The sequence below is a fragment of the Meriones unguiculatus genome, chromosome 2 (assembly GCF_030254825.1).
Source record: "Meriones unguiculatus strain TT.TT164.6M chromosome 2, Bangor_MerUng_6.1, whole genome shotgun sequence".
Taxonomy (NCBI): Eukaryota; Metazoa; Chordata; class Mammalia; order Rodentia; family Muridae; genus Meriones; species Meriones unguiculatus.
In genome coordinates, this window is record NC_083350.1 from 35,997,242 (window position 1) to 36,020,983 (window position 23,742).

General features: G+C 42.8%; 1 protein-coding gene and 1 long non-coding RNA gene across 3 annotated transcripts in view; one reads left to right on the forward strand and one right to left on the reverse strand.

Moving 5' to 3' along the window:
* Window positions 1-8,769, reverse strand: part of LOC132652313 (uncharacterized) — a 46,486-nt gene extending 37,717 nt beyond the window's left edge. The window contains exon 1 of the long non-coding RNA XR_009589812.1: window positions 8,630-8,769. This is a non-coding gene — a long non-coding RNA (uncharacterized LOC132652313). The remainder of the gene's footprint in view (window positions 1-8,629) is intronic.
* Window positions 7,343-21,110, forward strand: Lox (lysyl oxidase). 2 transcript variants are annotated; one of them, XM_060377278.1, is made up of 7 exons: window positions 7,343-8,356; window positions 8,705-8,813; window positions 9,988-10,125; window positions 11,535-11,691; window positions 14,171-14,266; window positions 14,626-14,741; window positions 17,659-21,110. In XM_060377278.1, the coding sequence occupies exons 1-7, from the start codon at window positions 7,732-7,734 to the stop codon at window positions 17,663-17,665; spliced, it is 1,248 nt and encodes a 415-aa protein (XP_060233261.1). In that variant the 5' UTR covers window positions 7,343-7,731; the 3' UTR covers window positions 17,666-21,110. The 2 variants fall into 2 exon arrangements, with proteins under 2 accessions (XP_060233261.1, XP_021514297.1); XM_021658622.2 differs by lacking the exon at window positions 17,659-21,110 and having other exon boundaries at window positions 14,626-14,745.
* The last annotated feature ends 2,632 nt before the right edge of the window (window positions 21,111-23,742 follow it).

The window sequence follows — 23,742 nt, forward strand, 5'->3', positions numbered from 1 at the left end:
TGCCCATAAAAGCAACCATAATTAAACTCAGTGAGGCACATACACAGAGAGAGCCACACACACACACACACACACACACACACACACACACACACACCATCAAAGTAGGAGGGACCTTGAACTTGTTGGAGAAAAGAAGGATTTCAGCAGGAGAAAGAGGAGTAATGAGGGAGTAATAAAGAGTAATGAGGGAGGCTGAGAATTACCCAAAATCAAAATATATAAAATTGTCAGAGAATAAAAATATTCAAGAAAACAAATAATGGCTTCGTTCCCCATGCTTATGGAAAATGCCTTTCAACACGATTGTCTATGCACAAAGAATCTTTGTCTCCATTTAAGTTCTACCATTTTAATGCCAAGCAGTGATGCCAATTACCCTCAGCTCGGCGCCTCATAAGAGCTGGATTCTCTGTCATGCACTTATAAACATTTCATGCTAGCAACAACCTTTCAAGATTCATTTAATTATCTTTATTTTTAGTGGAGACATTCAAGACTCAGAATAGTTAAGTAATTTGTTCAAGGACTCACCGTTACACATTGCAGGAACTATCTGTCTCCCTCACCCATCTTCTTTCTACCCTTAGTCACTTTTCAGCCAATTTGCATATCCCGATCCTGCGGGAGTGATAGTCCCTGCCAGTCTTGTCATTTAATTGGCCTGGCCACAATCTCCCTGCCATCGAGCCTTTAGTGAACCACGCAGCTTATTTTTTTCCAACAATTAAACAAAAAGAAAGAAAATGAAAGAAGCAATTGTTTCCCTTCTTTCTACACCCCATGGTAGGACTTAATATTGTGGCTTATGACAGCATAGACCTGGCTTCAGAAGTTAGTGCTGCCAATACTTAGTAAGCATGTTGCTTAATCTCTCTAAAGTTTTGGTTTCTTCTCCATAAAAATGAAAATATAAATAAGCAAGTCACAAGACTGCTTGCTATGAGGATAAAATGGGGCAATGCATTCATGAGTGGCAAGAAGTAGAAATAAGGTATTAATGAAAGCATAAGTACAGTCTCCTAAGTGGACAATTGAGTTGCTAAGTTTTCTTATTATTGCTTGTTTTATGGTTATTTCCTTCCTCTATTAAAAGGCCACCAGCACAGTGATACAGGCATCGGAGCTTTGTTAGCCACAATCACTTTGAGTCTGTATAAATTAAATTTTCACTCAAATTAATTTATAACCAATGTATTCAATAGTTTCTAATAAACCATTGTGTTGTAGGCCCTTGTGCTATTAACTATCCCCAAAAGTACATAGAAAGCATTGAAAAGTGAGTTGAAATGGTAAGTCTCATTCCCAGAACTAGCCTAGAATAGTGACCCAGATCCTCAGCTTTGCTTTGTTTGTGCTTTACCCTGAACCTTTTAGAAGTGGTCACCATGATTCATGAAAATAACTGAAATGAAGAAGAAAAAGTAGGTAAAGGCCAGAGAAGCTCGTGCTCACCATCATCTGGTTATAGTGCTAATTGGCCTTCTTTGAAAGATCTTCAAAGCTGAGGGTTTGGCTCAGAATGTGCCAGGCCAGGAAGACCTCTTGGTTACTCTCAAGCACAATTAGGACACAGGTTTTCTCTTTGACAGCCACATCAAATCTTCTTGCTCTGTCCCCACGCCAGTCACACAGACCACTTTCAAACGTTCTTAGAGCATCGTTGTACATGACAAGCTCCTGGTATTCCCCACTACAGTAATCAGTCACCGTGTTCCTCCTGCCTGAAAGGAGGAGCTGTGCACAACAGATCAATTTAAAGCAGAAAAAAAATGCCTATTGGGGAAACCAGCAGGGATGGAGGTGCCTGGGATAAGCAAGGAGGTCCTCCTGCAGTGCAGAAGATCATGACTAGATAATGTGAGAATAAAGAACTTTTCAGGGTAACAAGCAGTGAGGAAGACTGTATGCAGAGCTGAGGGGCAAAGATGCCAGGGTACAGCCCTCACACATGCCCTCTCCTGTCGTAACCCTCACACACTCCAATTGCACCTACAATTGCCCTTTCATTGTCACTGGACTGTTAACTGGCCTAATCAAATTACTTGGACATCACTTAGGAGCGGTTTTGCCAACTGGCTGACAGTTTATTTTTGTGGTCAATATAAACAAATTACTGTGGTTGACTCACTGTTTCAAAGGTCCATTCTCCTCTCATGAGATCTCTCTTCCCGTTTTTTTTTTTTTTTTCTGTTTTGCTGTACTGATTAACGTTCTTTACTTAATCACATATGGGTATCCATCAAAGGCAGCAGAATAAAATATTTTTCTATTCCTCAGACTTAAACTCCACTTTTTCATTCCTTAGGTGGCCCAAGTGGATGGGTAACCAAACCAGCTATATTTAAGATTCATTATTTCTGGGCTATTTCTAGCCAGTTTGTTTACTTATTTTCTTTTTCAGTCCAGTCTTGACATGCAGACAAATGTGTACCAACTGTCTACTTTTTATATTTGGGTGACTACCTGGAAGCGGTCTGTTGCAAAAAGCAAGGGTGAAGCGAGACGAGTGTAGACGGTGAGCTTTCAACTGGTCTCTTTCTACTCCACCTGAAAAAAGTTGCGATTCTGCGTCTCCGTGACTTTTTCTGATTACCTTGAAGACTGTATTCAATACCTTCTTTCCACTCTCGGCTTGCTCCTCTTAAATTAGATGTCATATTTGCTTCCTTTCTCTATTGTCTTTTCACACTTCAACTTTCCACTTTCTTTGCATGAGTCCCTTTGATGTGCTAAAACCGCAGGGCGACACACACCACACACAAGCCTTAAACTTTACAGAAGAACAAGATTCACGTGTGCTTCCCGAGCTGCAGACTTTTCCATTTTCATTTGTGTGTGTGTGTGTGTGTGTGTGTGTGTGTGTGTGTGAATGCTTGTCTACAGAGGCCAGAAGAGAGAGTCAACTCCCCGGAGTGGGAGTGACAGGTGGTTCTGAGCATCCTGACTGGTGCAAGGAAATTTGGGTTCTCTTGAAGAGCAGCATGTGTTCCAACCCTGAGCCATCTCCCCGAGCCCACGAGCAAGAGACCTGATACGCACACTCCAGTCCTTTGATTACAGAGTTACTGTTCTGTTTCTGATCATCCAGGGGTCCTGATTTTCAGTTTTAGCTTTCTGAATAATTCCATATCCTGTGAATATACAGTTATCCAGCAAATTCTGGAGACTCTGTGTTTTAACTTTTCATTCTTTCTCTTTCACAAACAGGGCCTTTTATTTGCCACTGTTAAACGTGTGGATTTTAAAGAGATTCTTGGGCTGAGTTCACATTCATCGCCTCATTCAGTTTCATTCTCTGTCTCATCACCAGTAGGTTTTGCAGGAAATCACCTCCACCACGGAGTTCCATGAGTTTTCTCAATTCAAACCTGGGTTCCTTCCTTTACTTTTCTAGTGAAGGCATCATGAAGAGAGTAAACTGGCAGGTTTTCTCTCTGTCTTTCCCATCACTGTCTGCGGGCTGCTCAAAGCTTCAAGTCATTTGTCTGCACTTCTCACGTTGTGATTCCATTATCTTCTCCTAGATCTGGAGGACCTCTGATGCTGCACACAGGGTGTATATCTTCTTGTTGTTTTTATCTATCTATCTATCTATCTATCTATCTATCTATCTATCTATCTATCTATCTATCTTAGTGAAACCAAGCCAGAACAAAGCAAAAAACTGTTGGTTGTCTTGACACCAACATCAGCTTGAATCATGGTCTGGTCTCTGCCACTTTTGACCATGGAACACATGTAGTCCTGGGTAAGAGCCATGTCATGGAAGTTTGTCAGACAGTTTTTGCCCTGAACATCCTCAGTAACTAGCCTGAATCTTCTAATTGCAACTCTCATCATTCCTTAGGTCACCTCCAACAAAGTTCACCTCCAACACATGACCCTTCAGGGCATCAGATGCAATTTTGATTCCTGGAGTCCCTGTGACCAGTGTTTTTCCAATGTTTCTAATATTGAACGTAGTGGGAGCTTTTTATAGCATACCAAACTTTCCCGGGAAGTAGATCAACTCCTTTCCTCTTAGCTCCCTTCTTGCTGCCTTTCACCAGGTGCTTGTCCTTGCCGACTGCCATGGCGCTGCTCTGAGAGCCAAAAGTGTGAAAGTGCACGAAACTTGTGTGAGAACAGGGAAGGACTAATTTGCATTTCTTGGTAGAAATAGAACTTCACTAAAAAAAGAAAAAAAGAAGAATTTGGATGATTCTCTCTTTTATGGTATATACCATTGGTCTGTCCACAAAAAGCTAGGCTCAAATTGGAATCAGCTGAGCATCTTAACAATCGAAAGAAGTGGAGGCGTTTTGAAGCAGCTACAGTGACTGTCCTCGTAACAACCGTTACTAGTACTATTTTTATTAACCTCAGTGGTGAGTGGGAAGAAACAGGTCTAATTTTGAAAACTGTGTTTTTGCCACCGAGAAAAGAGCACAGTGCATGGCTAGCTGGTCTCACCCCGGGATGGCACTTTCTAGTGTCCTCCATGTGGCGGCCACATGTTTTTCTTTCTGTTTCTCCCAACTAGCTAAGTCTTAAGCAAGAAAATTTGGAGGAAATGAAAGAGGAAGAAAACGAAAATTATTTTTCTTTTATGGCATTTAGAGTATGTGCCAATGGGTTACACATTCCCCACCCCTGATGTGTGTGTATATGTGCATATATGTTTGATAAAGAAAATAAACAACGCACATTGTTACTGCTCTGACCAGTTATTTCTGTTCTTCATGAAACAGCTCTAAATCAGAAGCAAACTGGGAGATAATGACCGCCCTCACCCACTCTAAAGGTTTAGTGATCGTTTGTACAAATCACCTGCCCTGCAAAGTAGAAATGTGATTTTGAGATGCTATAAGACAAATAAATGTATAATTGAATTTCACTGACTTCACTGACGGAAAGCACTTAAAAAGTGAAAGTCGGTTTCTATAGACTCCACTTTATACAGACACAAAACGTACCCAATACTTTGAAGTCTAACTCGAGGAATTATTTATTCAATGATAACGGTCATAATGAAACATTGTAATGAATGAATTGAAAATAAAATAAACTGGATATAAAATAAACTCAAAAATTGGAGATTTTGAAACTGGAAAAATAATTTGAAAATGATTTGGGTTAATTGTTAAACCTTAACAAGAACTAAGAACCAGGGAAAATAAAATACATATAGAGATGTATCCGCCTCCCTCTCCTGATTCCCTTATCCACCTCCTTCACTTTTTCCCTTCCCTCCTTCCCCAAGTACCAGAACTGGACACAAAGGCAAGTTAACTGAGATTCAGGACAAACTTTCTATCCTCCCCATAGGAGCCACTTTGTTCTTGTACTGAGCAAAGCTATTCCCTCAGAAACCTGTGCTGGAGTAATAACTGTACTGGCCTTTCTCTTCTGGAGATGAACTGTTCATGGGCAGATGCAGAGCCTTTTTCAGATGAGAGATAATTATAATCAGTCTCTTCCTGTTTCTCCTTATAATTTCATCTGTCCATCTAAATTATATACACCTGTTTTATTTTTTTTCTTTCTTCTTTAACTCTATCTCTCTTACCATGTCTAGAGAAACCAAGTGGTTAATTATAAGCCTTGCAGCAAGGCAGTAAAATAGCAACTCGTGTTATCTTGGACATGGCTTTATTCTGAAAAGAATTCACTGTTGACTTGCCATGAGTGAATTTGTACTTAAAAGTTTATTTTCATTATTAAAGCAATAGATTTGCCACATGTGGGCAAAATTCTGTGTTGAGGAAGGTACAGGCTCCATCTAACTTGACTGTGTCATGTGGTTTAATTGTGTCATGAAGGAAGCAGCCCCATCCTCCTCTATGTCAATAAAGATTCTTCTGTGGCAGGAGACAGAACCTGACTCTGTTAATCCAGGAAAGAATGCACTGGAAAATCTGAAGGAAAAGACCAAGGGCTGAGACCTGTCTCTTTTTCTAGCAGTGGGAAGAGGAATATTTTGGCTACATGACTACCATGACATTCAGATTCTAGGAAGATAGTCTCATTAGGACACACCCAGGTCTCATGACCAGTTCTTGAAGTGAAGAGGTCCCATGAATGCCCTGTCAGTCCAACCACACTACTGGGGCTGCCGAGGCTCGGAGCAGAGTATTCCAAGGTACAGAAAGGGGAAATGGATACGAAGCGGTCAAAGCAGCAGCTGTCCACCACACTACCTCTTGGGGTAATCGGTTATGGGAAGACAGAGATGAAGAGGTTAGAATTGAAGTGTATGTAGACAACACCTCAAGATGGGGTGATTAAAATTGATACTAAAATCTGGTTTTGCCTAGTGGTTTAAATCGGGCCACTTAGTAGCAATTTTTTCTTTGACTTCGGTCCAGAACTTCCCATACCCAGAGTGGAATGTGAAGAGCTGCTCGTTGAAGCATCTCTCTCCAGTTGCAGATGATCTGCCTACTCCTTCTCCCGGCCACACCCACTGCCTTCCTGGGACTCAACTCTGAACTCAAAGGCTGTTTCTCTTGCAACACCTTTGTTTAGATTGGAAGCTGAATTAAAATCTGCTGAATGCTTTGTTGAATTTCAACCTTTAATATGGGCAATTTGATTTTAGAATGTGAAGTCAAAGCTCCTTATTAGACACCAGAAGAGAAAGAGCAAGATGTCAGAGAAAAAGAGCTACTTGAAGGTGCCTCTGAACACTCTCCCTTCTTCTATCTCTCTGGTACACAGAGGGGATGAAAGAATTCTTCTCTGCAGTTTAAAGTACAAATTGGACTTTTTTTTTTAAAGACAAAAAGGGAGTCGGGTTTATTCGCTGTTTAAACGTAGCAAGCTTTGTTTCCTGTTAATTTTTCACTTTGGTTATTAAAATACTCACTGTAGGAAACAGATTTGTAACCCATTTCTTATATTACCTACAGCCAGAAAAACAAAATTTGATATCCTGAGGTTTATTTGCTGAGGGCGCTTCCCATAAAATCGGGGTGAGTGTGCGTTGGGAAATTTGTCTGGTTAACTCCTTTAAGGATAAGCGTTAGTCACAGCCTCCCCCATCCCAACCCACCAGCTCTGGCCCCCACTGCTCTCCCCACCTCCTGACTTCCCGCCTCTCCAGGACTGGTGACCTAATAGCATTTTTCTTCGTGCATATTTTGGCTTAGGCCCACGGCCTGGCTGCCTCCGTCTGTCTGAGTCTTTTGAAATTCCTGCATGTTCGGCCCAGATTAAGTCGAGTGTGTCTCAGGATGTGTGTTCCGTTTTGTTCTTTCCCCTTAACTCTCCCTGTGCAACGTGTCTGGGGAGGAGGGGTGGGGGGCGGGGAGGGAAGGGAGGGGCAGAGTGGTGGAGCTGTCCGCCTTGCACGTTTCCAATCGCATTACGTGAACAAATAGCGGAGGGGCAGCGGGGCCAGGACGGCTTGTGTAACTGCAAACTTGTCAGAAAGTTTAAAACCTCTCCCCCTTCTTTTACTCCAGACACTGTGCGCTCTCCTGGACCGCGGTGCGCCGCTCCCCCGTCGCCTTCCAGGACTGGGAAAGGGGAGAAGAAGGACGGACGGTGCCACGTCCGACGACCGAGCGGGCTGGGGGGGCAGGGTCTGCTACCCGCCCTTGGCACGATTCCCCGAGACCCGTTCCCGCACCTCGCCCTCCTCCCTGCTCCAAGGAGCCTCCCTCCTTCTCGGGATCTGAGCCCCCGTCTTCATTTCCTCCGAGCTACGCCGCCGTCCTGGAGAAGAAGGGGCGAGCCGGGAGAGCCATGCGCTTCGCCTGGACCGTGCTCCTCCTGGGGCCGCTGCAGCTCTGCCCCCTCCTCCGCTGCGCCCCGCAGGCCCCGCGCGAGCCGCCCGCCGCCGCCCCGGGCCCCTGGCGCCAGACCATCCAGTGGGAGAACAACGGGCAGGTGTTCAGCCTGCTGAGCCTGGGGGCGCAGTACCAGCCGCAGCGGCGCCGGGAGGCGGGGGCCGCGGCCCCGAGACCGGACGGCGACGCCGCCGCCGCCGCCGCCGCGCAGCCGCGCACACCCATCCTGCTGCTGCGCGACAACCGCACCGGCCCCGGGCGCTCCCGGACCTCCGGCCCGTCGGGGGTCGCCCGCCGCTGGCTCCAGGCTGCCTCGTCGTCGCCGTCGGGGGCTCGTGACGGAGCCCCGCGGCGCGCGGCGAACCGGACGGCGTCGCCGCAGCCCGCGCAGCCCGCGCAGCCCGCGCAGCCCAGCAATCTGAGGCCGCCCAGCCACGTCGACCGCATGGTGGGCGACGACCCCTACAACCCCTACAAGTACTCCGACGACAACCCCTACTACAACTACTATGACACGTACGAGAGGCCCCGGCCCGGGAGCAGGTACCGACCCGGGTACGGCACCGGCTACTTCCAGTACGGTGAGCATCCCCCTCCCCCCCACCCCACCCGGGGCCACGACGGGGGCAACCGGGCACCCTGGCTGCGGGTCGGCGCTGTCTAGACGTGGCGGCCTGGGCGCGGCAGCGGGCTCCGGTCCCGCAGACTCGACCCCCCTACTCCCCCCTCCCTCCAGCCCGTCCCGCCAGCTCTGGAATCTGAGGGAAACCGCGCTCCTGGCTCCGGGCGGCTCCTTTCCCCCCTTTTCCTCCCTAGCCCTGGCGTCCCCTGTTCTTCCACACCCTCGTCCCCACCTCGCAGACCCGCTAGGCACAGGGTGACAAGGCTGGCACTGGGAGTCAGAGGTCATCGGCTTGTGTTATCTTTAGGTCTCCCGGACCTGGTGCCGGACCCCTATTACATCCAGGCATCCACGTACGTGCAGAAGATGTCCATGTACAACCTGCGATGCGCCGCGGAGGAAAACTGCCTGGCCAGGTATGGATCTCCACAGCCAGGCTCCCCGTTTGGATCGTGGGATCACCCCGGGACCTAATTCTAACTGCTATTCCAAGCAGACAAGGGCTAGGAACTGGGGCAAGGGCTGGAAAGTGGGACGTGACCTCCTGGGCATGCTGACTTGGATGGAGAGTACATTTGGAATTTTTTTTTAATGGGTACCGCCTCAGTGGGACAAGCAAATGGGGGTTGGGGGGGGGGGAGAAAACCCTTATTCTGGAGACTTGGTCTCAGGTTCTTTCCCAAGATTCCTCTTAGGCATTCGCGCCAACTATTTCCGATAACTTTATATAAGACGAAAAGTTCAACAACCCACAGCAAGGTGGGGGGTGGTGCTTGTAAAGAAAGCACTTGTCGTTATTCTCTAATGGTCTAGGGGTGTATTCGCCACGGTGGCGCTTCCCACGGGGAAAGAGCACATGCCACATTTCTTTCAAGCCGTGATTAACTGCGTTGTTTTGGTATAAGACCATGAGCAAGAGTTTTGCTTTCCGTCAGTCCTAAAATAAAATAGCTCTTCTGGATTTAAGAGTTCTCCGATTTTGCTCCTGGCCACCAGCAGAGGGCGCACGATGCGTTTCGTGGTTCTGGTGGTATGTTAAGGAAAACGGGTCCCTAAAGGTCTTCCAACACAGACCTGCAAAAGAGATAGTAGCGTCCCAGAGGTGGTTATATGAACCTTTATTCCACGTTGGCTTTTCTACAACAGTCGGGCTAAGGGAAGAAATTCAAGCTCATTTACATCCCCGAGTCTTGCTTGATCCACACGACTGAACGCCGCAAGATACTAAGAAGCGGCCTCAGTTCTAGAGCAGTGAAGTATAAAGTTATCTATCTAAAGCCAGGTGTCTAATCTTAAGAGTATTTCTCCACTACGTATCTTCGATATATCAAGTTATTAATAGATACCTCTGGGTCCTTTTGGCATGTGATCTTAATTTCAAGCTCTGTGGGCTTTTACTGTTGTCGTTCATTCCCCCGTTCAGCAGATAGTCAGCATGCTTCTCATCTTCCAGGACTGGAGAGGAGCTCAAGAGCGGCTCCTTGAGAGGCTAGTTGGGGAAGCGGGGATTCCATTACCGCAGGGATTCCATTACCGAGCTGTTCTTCATTCGTATTCGCAGGATCTAATGTTTCTTTTCTAAACTCCCAGCTCAGCATACAGGGCGGATGTCAGAGATTACGATCACAGGGTACTGCTACGATTTCCCCAACGAGTGAAAAACCAAGGGACGTCTGACTTCTTACCAAGCCGCCCTCGTTATTCCTGGGAGTGGCACAGCTGCCACCAGTAAGTGGACCGGCCTCTCAGTCCTTCTGGGATGCTCTTTCATCTTTCAGATGACTTATTCATGCCTTACCTAAAGCTAGAGATTTACTCCTGTGTTGTGAAAGTGTGTGATATAGAGAAGATCATCTTCGGTTGGCTATCCTTAAAAGGCGTTTAATAAAAGCACAGCATCTTTCGCCTAAAGGGTTCAGAGACCATTCTCAATGAAAGATGGACTTCGGACCCAATCTACTTCCAATCTTTTGAAAGGCCCCTGTCAGCCTCAGAGTGGTTGCCCTACCCTTTCTAAATGTAAAGGCTTTAAGTTTTCAGTTGTATGTAGTTGTGCCATCAATTGCCCAGGTAATGTGCTCAAATATTCAGTGCCAGGAAATCCTGATGTGCAGTCTCCTACTCACAGACACCCAAACCCTCTCCCATTGTGGCCCCTCCCCCATGTGAAAAGAGGAGGAACTAAGACATTAATAGAGAAAAGTGGACTTTAGCCACATAATTTATACATGTTAAAATAGAAACGTTTTATTTAACAATAAAAGTTTGTGCTATTTAAACAACAGTGTTAGGAAAACATGCTGTTCTTTTTTTTTCCCCTTGCAGAGCCAAAGAGGTTTTAAGGATGCTGCAACCCTAGTTTTTAGAATCTCATAGCAAGCCCTCCATAGAAAAGTTCTTGTTTGAAATCATCATCATATCACCAACATCAGTAGTGGAAGCCAGAGAAACACACCAGAAACTCCACAGGTTGCAAGCACAGATAATGGATTGTCTATACTTGATGTTCAAAGATAAAACCCTATATGAAGGACACCCTATCTTTACCAAGTAGTAAAGTTGAAAACTTGCAGTGTCCTTAAAAAAAAATATCTAGCATGACTATCTCTTCAAGATAAACTTGGGAGCTAAGCATTATGGCACATGCCTTTAGTTCCAGCACTTGGGTGGCAAAGGCAGGCAGATCTCTGAGTTCCAAGCCAGGATGGCTATAGGTAAGTTCTGGGATAGCCAGATATACACCGGGAAACACTGTTTCAAGAGGAAAAAAAAATTGGTCTGGAGAGATGGCTCAGTCTTAGGAGCACTTGATAGTCTTGCAGATGACCTGGGTTCGATTCCCAGTACCCACTGGGCACCTCATAACTGTTCATATCTCCATTTCTAAGGGATTCAAAGCCCTCTCCTGACTTCCTTTGGTCCCAAGCACATGCATAGAACACATAAAACTTGTACATAAAACATTCACACGCATAAAATAAATAAATCTTAAAAAATTAAAAACCAAGAAGATAAAGTTGGTGTGTTTGAGTTGTGAGCGCACCCCCATTTAATTTCCAAGGGAAGGAAGTCACTCACTGTCCTCCTTGATTTCTCTACGCCGCTGATTGCTGTGTCTTTCTTGTGTGCAACATTAGACATTACCACAGCATGGATGAATTCAGCCACTACGACCTGCTTGACGCCAACACACAGAGGAGGGTGGCTGAAGGCCACAAAGCAAGCTTCTGTCTGGAGGACACATCCTGTGACTATGGCTACCACAGGCGTTTTGCTTGCACCGCACACACACAGGTAGGCTAAGACGCTGGCGTCAGGAGCCCACAGACATCCAGAGAAAATCGAAGCAAATAACCTGCTGTCTTCTTGCTCCCCACCCTTCTGTTTTAAACACTTGGTTTCATTTTTGAGCCTACCTTCTCAACATGGAAAGTCACTGGGAAAAAGCACATGGCTGGGTGGGGCAAATTGCTTATCAAGTGTTTCCAGCTGTAGGTGTAACCGCTGCTGGCAGTCACAGAAGGTCGGTTCGGATCCTTGCTACAGGACACAGCGAAAAGGAGTTCATTTTCTCAATATGCATGAAGGACTCACAACATCTCTCTTCATTCCTTGTTCTTTAACTGGTTATAAAAATGTGTTGGCAATGTACATCTGTTTTTCTCGACCGGGAAACCATTGTCTTTGCCACCTTCATGCTTCATATGGGATTGTGTCTAAAGTTACAGCAAGGAGTTGAAGCCAGTTTCTTAAAAGTACTTTAAACAGCATCACTGTTAATAACTCCAATGAGAACGGAAAGACACAGTTCTTACTCCACATGTGTATATTTTAAACCTGCAGTATAATTAATGTCAGATGTCCTTTGTGTGAATTTGCTTTTAATAGTGCTGAGTTAAGCACTATTGTATGTCTTAGACTTGGAAAATGTGTGCCAGTTAAAAGCTATGTCAGTATTTCCATCCAAAACCCTCATCTGTAAAAGGACACTATAATTTTACTCCAGCCCAGCTCTTGGCAAGTAGCTCCTGAATGTATGTAACCCAGGGCACAGAGACACCAGCAGCTGCCGTCTCGGGGAGCAGATTGAAGGACTGTGGCCGGAAGTGTCTTAGTGACCCACATGTGGTGACCATACTTCTTTCTTTCCTCCCAGCTTAGCTCATCAAAGTGGCTAGAAAAGGAAACAGTTATATTTAACATAGGTTGGGAAGGGCAGGACACATCTTTCAGGGAAAAGTGGAGCACACCCACATAGTGATCAAGTACCCATGCAGAGAATGCCTCCCCATTCTGTGATCACCCCCGAGAGGACCTGGAGCACGTGTTTTCCTATTCAGAGAATGACGCAGGTTGGTCCTCTCCCCCTAAGAGGGAAAACTTGGGTGAGGTTTTGTGCATATTTCAGCCTGACCAGAAGTTCTTCCTTTTGTGTTTCCTGCTCAACACAAGAAATGAGGGTGGATCAATGTAGGGATCCAGGTAATTACGGGTCTCACTCATGTGACTAGAGGAAGTTTGAGTTTTCCTGTCTTGTGCTGTGGACAGCAAAATTTCTCACTCTTCCCAAATCTAACTGCAGGCAAACCCACCTTGCCAAAGCACACTGAGAATATTTTGCTCTCTTTGCTGACCAAAGTGGCCTTAAGCACCAAGAAAACTTGAGTGACAATTTCTAATGACAATGCTGAGTTCAAACGATTGTAACACATACCTTTTAATCAACTTTGGATTATTGGAATGCAGATACAACAGCTAAAAGTTCTCAGGAGGAGATAAGGAAATGAGAAGATACCTGTTGCTCCCAATAGAAGGAAATATCTTCAGCCTCATGGAAGCAAAAAGCATTTATTCTTGGCGATTTTTCTCCTGGCAGCTATGAGCCACCTATTGACTTGCTGGTGTGAATGTCTTAGCACGTGGAACGCTGCAGCACTGCCGAGCTTGGGCATATACCCTTCCTTCTGAAGCAACAAAACTTTCACTGATTATTTGAGAGAGGGAACACGGTAGTTGAGAAATGGTACCCTGGACCCTGTTTATATCATCTTGAAACTGACCTGGTTACTCCCCAGCTGTTTGCTCCTGAATCAGTTATTTGATCTTAGCATGCCTCAGGTTCCACATCTGTAAAATGTGGATAGCAGCACAGCTGTCTCACGTATTTGTGAGAACTGATTTTATATGTTTAAAATTGTTTTGGTATGTATACATATATATGTGTGTGTGTATACACACACACACACACACACACAACATCTATCTATCTATCTATCTATCTATCTATCTATCTATGGTTTTGAATCGATATTAGCTATTCAAGGATGCCGCTAGACTCTACCTACTCTTGAGGAGTTTCTATAATAAAATCACAATATGGAGCAGAAGTGGATGAATGCTGCAAAGCTCCACAGGAAAAAATACCATGGACACACAGAATATAAGAAGGTCATTGCAGGGAGTTTCATGGTTAGGACACTGGAACTAAATTACAATGAGATCTTTCCTAATGTGCTACTCTTGAATTGTGGTGGAGGCCTAATTTGTTAAGACTATTCTTCCACTGGTGACTTCAAAAGTAAGGCCCTTTAATTCATATTGGAGACTTGCAGCTTTTAAATAACTAGATTTAAGACTGGGTAAGATGTGCTATGGTTTTTGTGACAAATTCTGGCAGATACCAACTGAAGGCTTTATTAACAAATAATACCATAATTTCTATAAAACTCAGTGTGGCGACACACTATGATTTTCAAACTTTTGCTGATTTCAGGGGTTGAGTCCCGGATGTTATGATACCTACGCAGCAGACATAGACTGTCAGTGGATTGATATTACAGATGTACAGCCTGGAAACTACATCCTAAAGGTAGGGGCTTTGAATACATGGGATTTACCATTACAGTTCAATACACTTCCTTCTTCTGGATTCAAATATTAAATAGCCATGTGCTTGAAAGTAATTAAACACTCTTCAGAACGATTTTTAAGCAATCCAGGGTATGATTTTTTTAAAAAAAAGTTTTGGGAAGTTTACACAGCTTCCATTTGTAACATATCCGGTGTGTTTAACTACCTGTTTTACCTTAACTTCTTCTTTTTTTTTTTCCTTGATTTAGCTGAGTCCCTTGTTAGCAATTTCACCACAGACTCTGTATAGAAACAGGAGGAAATAACAGTATGGAGTGAGTATGAAACCATTCACACCGTGTTATTTCCGTTGTTCAGGTCAGTGTAAACCCCAGCTACCTGGTGCCTGAATCAGATTACAGTAACAATGTTGTTCGCTGTGACATTCGCTACACAGGACATCATGCCTATGCCTCGGGCTGCACAATTTCACCGTGAGTATTATTTGGCAAGCCAAGTAATTTTCCTCCCAAGGAGGTCCTTACTTGATAGTAGCTCAAAGGCTGGGACGTGCTGACAGGTTTTGTCCCCTGACGTTGGACAGCCGTGTTACTGCCGTAACGTCCTTGTTAACAAAGAGAACGTAAGATCCGTGCTGTTAGTTTTTACAACACACGAGAATGAGGATGCGGTAATGCTTTAATCAGGCTCCAGCATGGTTTTCAAGACAGGATCTAGGATGCAGTGTTTAGATGGAGAGTCCAGTGGCCCAGTTCGTCCAACTGCTCGCTACGCAGTGTACGTGGGCTTGTGTGAGCCACGGCCATTGGCTTTCCACTCCTTTCCCAGTGCCCCCTGACAAGGATGCAAAGAATTAACAAAGTACTCTTCAAGGTACACTTTCATGTACTGGGTGCAACGTGTGTGTGTGTGTTTGTGTGTGTGTGTGTGTGTCTTCTGTAAAGCCCTTACTCGTGTGAAACCAGCTTTTGAGTCTTAGGAGGGATCTCAGTACGTAAGTATTAAGTAGAAGTTCTTCGATGAAAAGCGAAGTAGTACAGGTTTGCCTGCTTGTTCCCTGTCTTGCCCCACTCCCGCTGTGCCTGCTTCATGGTCCATGTGTTGTTCCTTCCCAGTGCTAAGAAGGCCACTGCAGTGACTGAGCACGCATCAGCTCTGCACTTAGACTGGAGACATACTGGCAGCTTAAGGGGGCCATGCTTCCCTCACAGAGGACCCTTTCCTTGTTAAAGGAACAGAGTCCGTCTGTACTTTGCAAGCACTATGTTATTAGAAATAAATCAGGTTGATGACAGTAAACAGCTAATACTGAAAAAAGCACACTTTTCTGAATTATGTCCACAGCACAGAAAGCCTGGTTGGGTCATTGGTCTATTAATCATGAAGTTAGTCTCAGCATAGATGGAGGCCCCATTATCTAAAATAATTTATCCTAAAAATTAATAGGTAGTTGATTTTTTTTATGTTATCAATTTATTATTAACCCATTTTCCACTGATTTACTTCCTCTGGCTTGACACTATATTTCCGGTCCTATCCTGGTATCGGGAAGCAATATAAAGATGGGCAGAATAGCTATCTTGTAGACTTACTGTAGCAACTCCCTCAGTATTCTATATATACTTCTTTAATGTTTGTATCCTTTCCTACCCCAAAGCAGCCAGGATCTAATTGCTTGTTCACACTGTCTACAAACAGCCAGGGAGAGACCTGCCATCTACAGCCTCCCACTCAACACTTCAAACAAGAATTGCTTTGTCTCTCAAGAAATATAGAATTGAGTAGACAGAGAGAGGCTCAGACACAGATATAGCAGAGATGTGGCATTTAAAGCATCAGAGGGTAAACAACCAGGATCAGAAGGTCCTCTGCTCTGTCTGGTGATATCCAGGTACAACTACTGACTTCGCACTCGGAACAGGCCTGCAATGCTGACTTCTCTTCCATAGAGTGCTGTTTTCTTTGAATCACTTGAGCCCATTAATTTGGGTCTATTACCGTGAAACTGGGGTTCCCACTGTGGCCACCTGCCCAGCACTGATTATTTTCAATTTATCAGTTATCAACGACCGCAACTTAGTGGTAAATGCTACTGAGATGGAGTTTTAACAGTACTAGTCAGCTGGAAATATAAAGCGAACGGTAGTTAATTATTTTTAATAAAATAAACACCATCCTTAACCTATGAGTGGGAAATACACACTGAGAAGAGGATAACTGCTCACCTCAAGGACAGTCATACTCACCTCTTACATTCTGACTTTCACTTGCAAGTTCAAAGGAAAGAGAGATTTCCTCAGACCAACATTGGAGAGTGAACTTATAACAGCGCTTGAATTTGGCCTTGAGCGCTCACGACAAAAACAGAGCTAAGGAAGAGCATGCCTGTAGGAGTCAGAGTTGTGGGCAACTGGCAGGAGTGAATTTCAGGCAGTGTTTGCAAAGGGAGCTTCCAGCTGGGTTTGTAGGCTGTGATCCGATCAGCTTCTCTCTGGAGGTCCTGAAAAATCTGATGCCTTTTGAGCGGGGAGTGCAGCGCACCTAAAGCTATGTGGACAGTCTGATGGCTATGTGTGTGTGACCTCTTGCTGTCATTATTGGCTTTTTCCCCCCTAACTCTAATGACATGTCGCTGTTAGTTTAGTACTGTTTATTTTTCATGCTGGTCAGATATTTTAAACCATTCTGGTGGAATGAAAAATCCACCCAATAATTTGGTACGTTTCATTCAAGTAGCCGGTTTCCCTCAGTCTTTCGAGATGGCTTGACACTTTCTACGTCTTCAATGCTAGAGCTGGCCTTTCTTCTGACACAAATTGCCATTTAGAGACTGGCAATTTGTGATTTGGACCCAAGTGCATTCTTCCTTATACGATGATCAACGATCAATATTTCAACATAACAATATTTAATTCATGGTCTCTGTTCTTATCTCTGCCCATTGCATTATGATGCCCATGTATCATTCTGTACCCAGAAGCAAGCAGATAAGGAAAACGCAAGATGGTGCAGAAGCCGTGACTATGCCTCCTGGTGTTTGCGCCACTCTTTCTTGTCTCATAGAATGAGCTCACCTGCTTGTTGGCTGCATAAGTCCTGCTTGACTTTTCCCTGTTTAAATGTTTGATTTGTTTGTTTGTTTGTTTGTTTTTTCCTTTTAAACATCCACTCTGTGGACATCAGGCATGCACTTCATGCTATTGACATATTCTTTCCCTCCAAATCACTGTTAAATCGTGTTCTAATAGTAATTTTACAAGGGGACTGTTGCTGAGGCAGAGGAAAATTGCTACACCAAGTTTTGAAAAGGCCGACTAAAATGTTATTCATCGAGCTCATTCATGATAGTACCTTGCTAATAACTTGTCCCATTGTGTTCTCTTAATCCAGGTATTAGAAAGCAAGCCCAACGCCCAGTGGATAAAGCAGTACCTGGTGTTTGGAAAAATGAAAGACATAGATTAGCTTAAGTAGGAAAGACTTATATATTTTAAAAGGCAAACGGAAAACAACAAAGGAAGTTTTGTTTGGACTCCTTCATAGCAAATCACATAACTGGATTTTTCATGTTTAAATCAGCATTATTTGGGAAAATTTAAATACTTATTCATGTTGTTTTATGGATTGATGGTGTTTCGATTCTGTAGGTGCTTACTTGGCCCTTTCAAAGAACTCTGAATTTCTTATCTTCTCTCAAAATGATAGTGTAAAAGAGAAAAATGATATTTTAATGAATGAGCCATAATTTGAACTGAATATTTTCTAAAGTGTAGAAACCAATGAAACAACAAAGAGCTTACATTTGCCTCAACTAGATTCATTTTAAAAAGATGTGCCTACTGTGTAAACGGAAATGAATACACTTGGTGCTGAGGAATTACTTTGTTGTCATGCGATGTTACTCTATAGCAGAGAGATGGCGATATATGTATTCAGATAGTTACATCCCTATATAAAATTATGTTTACATTTTAAAATTGCTAGATGATTTTCTTTCTGTTAAGTGCTTCATTTCACTCCGAGTCAGCTTCTGTTTTGGAATGAATTAGGTAATTTCAAATTCCTGTCTGATATTTGTTGATATTCCCCTTTACACTTAGTTTTTCTGTGGACAGAAATGTCTACTGTGGCAGTCTTCACAACAGCAAACATCCTGACGACAGGTACGACATATGTAGGGCTGATACGCCCTGCAGCCTATTTTACTGTCAACCAAAATTAAGTCACTGCTGACACAGAAATTACACAACGAATCTCTAACCTCACAACCATCTTTCAAATACTGCAAAAAAAAAAAAAATACTGGAAAACCTTTTCAGATTCTTCTCAATTCTGCTACACTTCTGAAATGTTCAGCTATGAAAGGGAATGAAAAAAAAAAAAGAAATTATCCATAATAGATGACCTGCTGTGTGCAACACAGGACCGTCATTCTAAACCCTCCAGGAATTGGGTGTACATGTTTTCGTGTATTTACCAAATACAGCCCAAATTAGAGAAGCACCTAGCATTGCATACTTGGGAGGCTGGCGAACAAGAGGGAAGCAGGTACGTTCTGCAAAAACAAGGACTGCGTGCCACAACGCGACCGCTGTGACCTTACTTCAAACTGTGAAACTGTGCGCAGCAGTGGAATTCGGAGACTCTTAAGTTCAGAAGGTGCAGAAGGAAATCAAGTTAGACCTTTGAGTTCCTGGTGCTTACGTCGGCCGAAGTTTTCCTTCATTAACCAGCACTGTAATCCCAAGTAGTGCATCTCCTGTGCCAGAACCTGTCAGGTAGACCTTTCTAAATGAGCTGGGATCCTGCCTTTGGAGTTGTAAGGGCAACAGTTACTAACTACTATACTGTGCTCACTGCTGCAGAGCAGCCAGAGGGAGCAGAGATGGGCAGTCTCCAGGGGAGGGTAGAGCGGTACACATGATTTTTATCTGCTTGAACACACACTTACCCATAAGCGAATACAGACAGAATTTTAACTGAGCTGGTATGAGCTGGTATCTGATCAATGGAATTGCTTCTTTGATGTACCTCTTTGCCTTAGATGGCTTTTCAGTTTTAAGGCCGTAGAACAATCCTTTCAAATTATAATCATTCTAAAATTATAAAATAGAGATATTTTAATATGCGTGCTTTTAAAAAGAAAACAAAAACTACTGTCAGTATTAATACTGAGCCAGACTGGCACCTGTAGATTTAACATCTTGCCTTTCTAAGATTCTTTAACTCTATTAAAAAACAAAAAGTAGGCTAATAATATGGCTTTAAGATATATAGGGTATTAATTTCAATGTGACCTTTATCTCTTCACTCATCACTGTGTGAGGGACAGTATAAGCCAAGTATTTACCTGCTAGACATTGGAAAATAAAATGACTGTCCCTACTCTTGGTAAGTATAAAAACTGGGCTTACCTTATTTCATTTTTAACTGCTAAAAGTATGTCTATAGAATTTCAAATTTAAACACTACTATTTGCCATGGCCATATTTTATTTTTCAATAATTAAGTTAAAAGTTATTAATTGTATACTTGTCTGTATTTCTAATAATTAAAATGTTTCAAATCCATGAAATGTCTGCCTTTTAAATGTAATTTGGGCTTTTTGGTTGTTGTTTTTTTTTTTAAATTAGGTAGCTGTTTATTTGTAAACATTTTTTTTCTTTCTACAACTTTAAAGCTTTAAGTGACTTTAAATAATGACTTAGCACTTGCTATTTTTTTACTCTTGGGCAGCTTAGCTCTCCAAATGACTAACGAGGTCATTGATAATTAGATGGTGCGGAGTAATAACAGCCACAAGCTAGTCTATCCAAACTGTAAACGTTTAAAGATGAGAAACGAGAATGACATAAAGATGACCCAAGACTGGAAAAATACAGCTGGTTTTTACACTAAGAAAGGCTGTGAAAGAAAAGGAAAAGCAGCGTAGTCAAGTCTACCCTTTGCCTTCTATGTAGTACCATAATACTGAGACTGCAGACTCCATCTCCAGCAGGACCATGCCCTATCTTGCCTAGTTCTGTTCTTCAAATTTCGCATAAAAACAATAATTTAACTTACAGTGTCCATCTAATTATTTTCTAGGCATTCTTTGTAGCAGTGGTGTGCTGTTCCTTAAGGTTTGAATGTTAGAAACCTATGCGAACATTATTCCTTATGTTCAGAATTTAAACAAAACGTAGTTCACTAAAATTCTCTCCCCACTGATCATTAATCCTCGGAAGATTTTATGAAAATACTGAACTCCTTATCAGAAAATATTTTAGAAATAAATTTTCTAATAGTATATTAATAAAATTACGCACTTTATGTACTTTTCATTTGTGAATTCACATATACAATATTTTTAAAAATCAACAATTTAAATTTCATTTCCGGTTACCCAAAGTTCTACCCCAATTTTGGGCACAAATATTGTTAGCTTTTAAGCTCAAACGGTGCTGAATTATCTTAACTTGAATGTAAAATGCATTAAGTCTTAGCTCATGGGATACAGACATTTAATATATAACTTCATACTAGGTGACATGTCATTTGGTGTTAAATTGTCTATAATAAAGTTTTAGTTTCTCCCAGTTTTTTCTGAATTGTTATTTGTAAAAACACTTATAACTTTTTTAAGGAATGTTTATTTTAAATGTCCAGACACAGGCTTTATATTGCATTCTCACACTCTTTTTATTATACGCTGTAACTTCATAAGTACATAAAAAAATGCCTTGAGTAAATGATTTCAAGTGTCTAAAGTGGTCATTTGCTGATACCTACAAATAAATGATTTTAATTTCATTTGTGGTTAAAACATTAAAGCCATGCATATGGTTTATATCCTTGTTTAAGTGCCTCTTTATAATAATTTCTATTTTTAATTATAATATAATTACATCATTTCCCCTTTTCCTTTCCACCCTCCAACCTATCACTTGTCCTCTCTCAAATTCATGGTCTCCTTTTTTTCTTTGATGATTGTTAGTGTGACACACAGACACACATGTACACAGACTCCCAAGTACAGAAATACAACTGTTTCAGTCCCTATAATGTTACCTGTATATATATATAATCTCAGAGTTGAGAACTTGGTATTGGATAAACAGTTGGGCAGCTTTTCCCTGTGGAATACTATTCCTCCATTCTCAGCATCCCAATCTGTTCTCCATCTAAAATCTGGACACCCCTCCCCCACAAGCTTCCCCCCTTCCATATTAGCATGTCCATTGGTGTCTGCATTGATCAGGTCTTGTTTGGTCAGCCACACTGATGAAACTTAATGGGTGTGGCATCTCTGACATTTCTAGGAGACACCATCTTAAAGAAAACTTCCTGTTCCTCTGGCTCTTACAATTTTTCCAGCCCCTCTTCCACAGTGATCCCTGAGCCTTAGGTGTTGTAGGAATTGTGCTGTATATGTATCAGTTGTGACTGGGTACCACAGGGTCTCCTCTCTGCTTTTGGGCATCTGTGGTTTTCTGTAATTGTCCCCATCTGATGTAAAGCATCTCTTTGATGATGGGCAAAAACTATACTTAGCGGTGGGTCTAAGGATAAATATTTAGCCTGTAGTTAGAAATAGTGCTGGCTCGGTAAAAATGACAGTTGTAATTCTTCAAGATCCATGACTTTACTAGGTCCAAGTAGTTAGCTAGGTTTCCAGTAGAAGGAATGGTTCCTTTCTTGTTAAGTGGAAGCTAATGGTTACTGCCACTATGGTTGCTGTGGTTTATAGCCACCACAGCTCAGTAGTACTTCCCTCCCTTGGAAGCTTGCATGGTGCCTTCTGGTCCTATAAAAGTTAGTCTTGAGAGAGAGAGAGAGAGAGAGAGAGAGAGAGAGAGAGAGAGAGAGAGGCTTTCAGGTCAAGTCCAAGTCTCTAGAGAGTTGAGTAAGCCACAGAAGGGAGGTTTGTAGCTGCTAAAGGTTGGCCTATGAGGTTTAAGAGTAGACAATGCTTCTGTAACACTAACCACAAGTCCAGACAGGAAGTAATGGTGTAGAAGCAGCAATAACCTGTGTAGACCACCCAAGCTCACTGATGTAAGTGGCTACAGTAGCAACAGATTTTCCATCTAGACAACAAACAAACAAACAAAAAACCTTATACAGGAAGATGCCGTCTAAGACTTTAAAAGGCAGGGGGCAGGAAGACGACTGAATGACTGACTTAGAAACACCCAATAATCAATGGTGCTCTTGCTATGGGGGGTAATGCAGCTTTTGTCTTGAAGCTGAAACATTTACCTATGAGCATTTACCATTCTGAAAATCCTAGAGCCTTTTACTCCATAAATGGATGAACAAACTCTAGGTGACAGCGCATCTGTTCAAAGTATGACTTATCTAATATATTAAATCCACCTAGATCTCAGAAACAAAAATTTCTACAAAAAATGTCACTCCCCCCCAACCCTAGCAAGACACCTGGTCACTCAAGTGTCATTCGGTACAACAAGACACGTTGAGATTGTTTTTGTGCTTGGGAGCACATCATCCATTCTGCAGCTCATGGATCAAGAGAGCAATTCAATGTTTAAGTCTCATTATTTAAGTGTAATCTGTGAATCTCTCATTGCTATAGGCATTGACTCATCCGAAGGCCCTGTACAAAATGAAAATCTTCGGAAACACTTTGGCAACCCTGGATGCCATTAAGGTCATGTTGAGGAGGAGGTCAACCTAGGGACATGGGAGGTCAGAATAACCTGAGCAGGATTTTGAAAAAAGTTGATTTGCAGTCTTTTCGAGTGATTCCCGGGAGCTCAAATCTTCAGTCAAAGGACAACTGCAGATAGTGAAATAGAGAGAGCCAGAGCGAGAAGAGAAATCTGGAGATGTGACTATACCGTAGCAATTTTATTGTGAGAAATTAACAGACGAAGAGGGTGGATGACCCAAGGCTCATTCCTAGGATGATACTTGCTGCTGGGGAAGATGCTGCTAACATTGTTGAGATGGCAACAAAGAATGAATCCGACCGATAAAGCGGCAGCAGACATAATTCCATTTCGTGAATGGTCTTTTAGTAGATATTTATTTCATAAATAGCTTGGCCTATTACAAAGAAATTGCTCATAAACCCAAGTAAAGTGATATGTAAAACGTCACTGCTGTCTTATCCTAAGAAATTTCTACAATCAGCTTCATCTACAGCAAGCTCCATCAGGATCAGTCAGCAACTATCAACATGGACCTTCTACTATGAAACATATCTCCAACCCATTCAAGACTAACGTAACGGTTAGAATATTTTTCTGCAATAAAGTATTTTAAAATTTAAGTTATGTGTACTTTAGACATAATACATATTCCATAGACTATAATAGAGAAACCAAGACACATGACTCACCTTGTTGAGGAACTTGCAGTCTCGTAGTGGTCTGGAACAAAGGCATACCTCCTCTCAGGCATGCCCGCTAACACATCGTACAATGTAAATGCTATTTAAACGGTAGTTATCATGCAGTATTTAGGGAA

Bases quoted from the DNA above. Each gene is read 5' to 3' on its own strand.
- Lox (XM_060377278.1), top strand. From the start codon at position 7,732: ATGCGCTTCGCCTGGACCGTGCTCCTCCTGGGGCCGCTGCAGCTCTGC. The intron at 8,357-8,704 runs GTGAGCATCCCC...TGTTATCTTTAG, and splicing joins CACCGGCTACTTCCAGTACG to GTCTCCCGGACCTGGTGCCG. The intron at 14,267-14,625 runs GTAGGGGCTTTG...TCCGTTGTTCAG, and splicing joins CTGGAAACTACATCCTAAAG to GTCAGTGTAAACCCCAGCTA.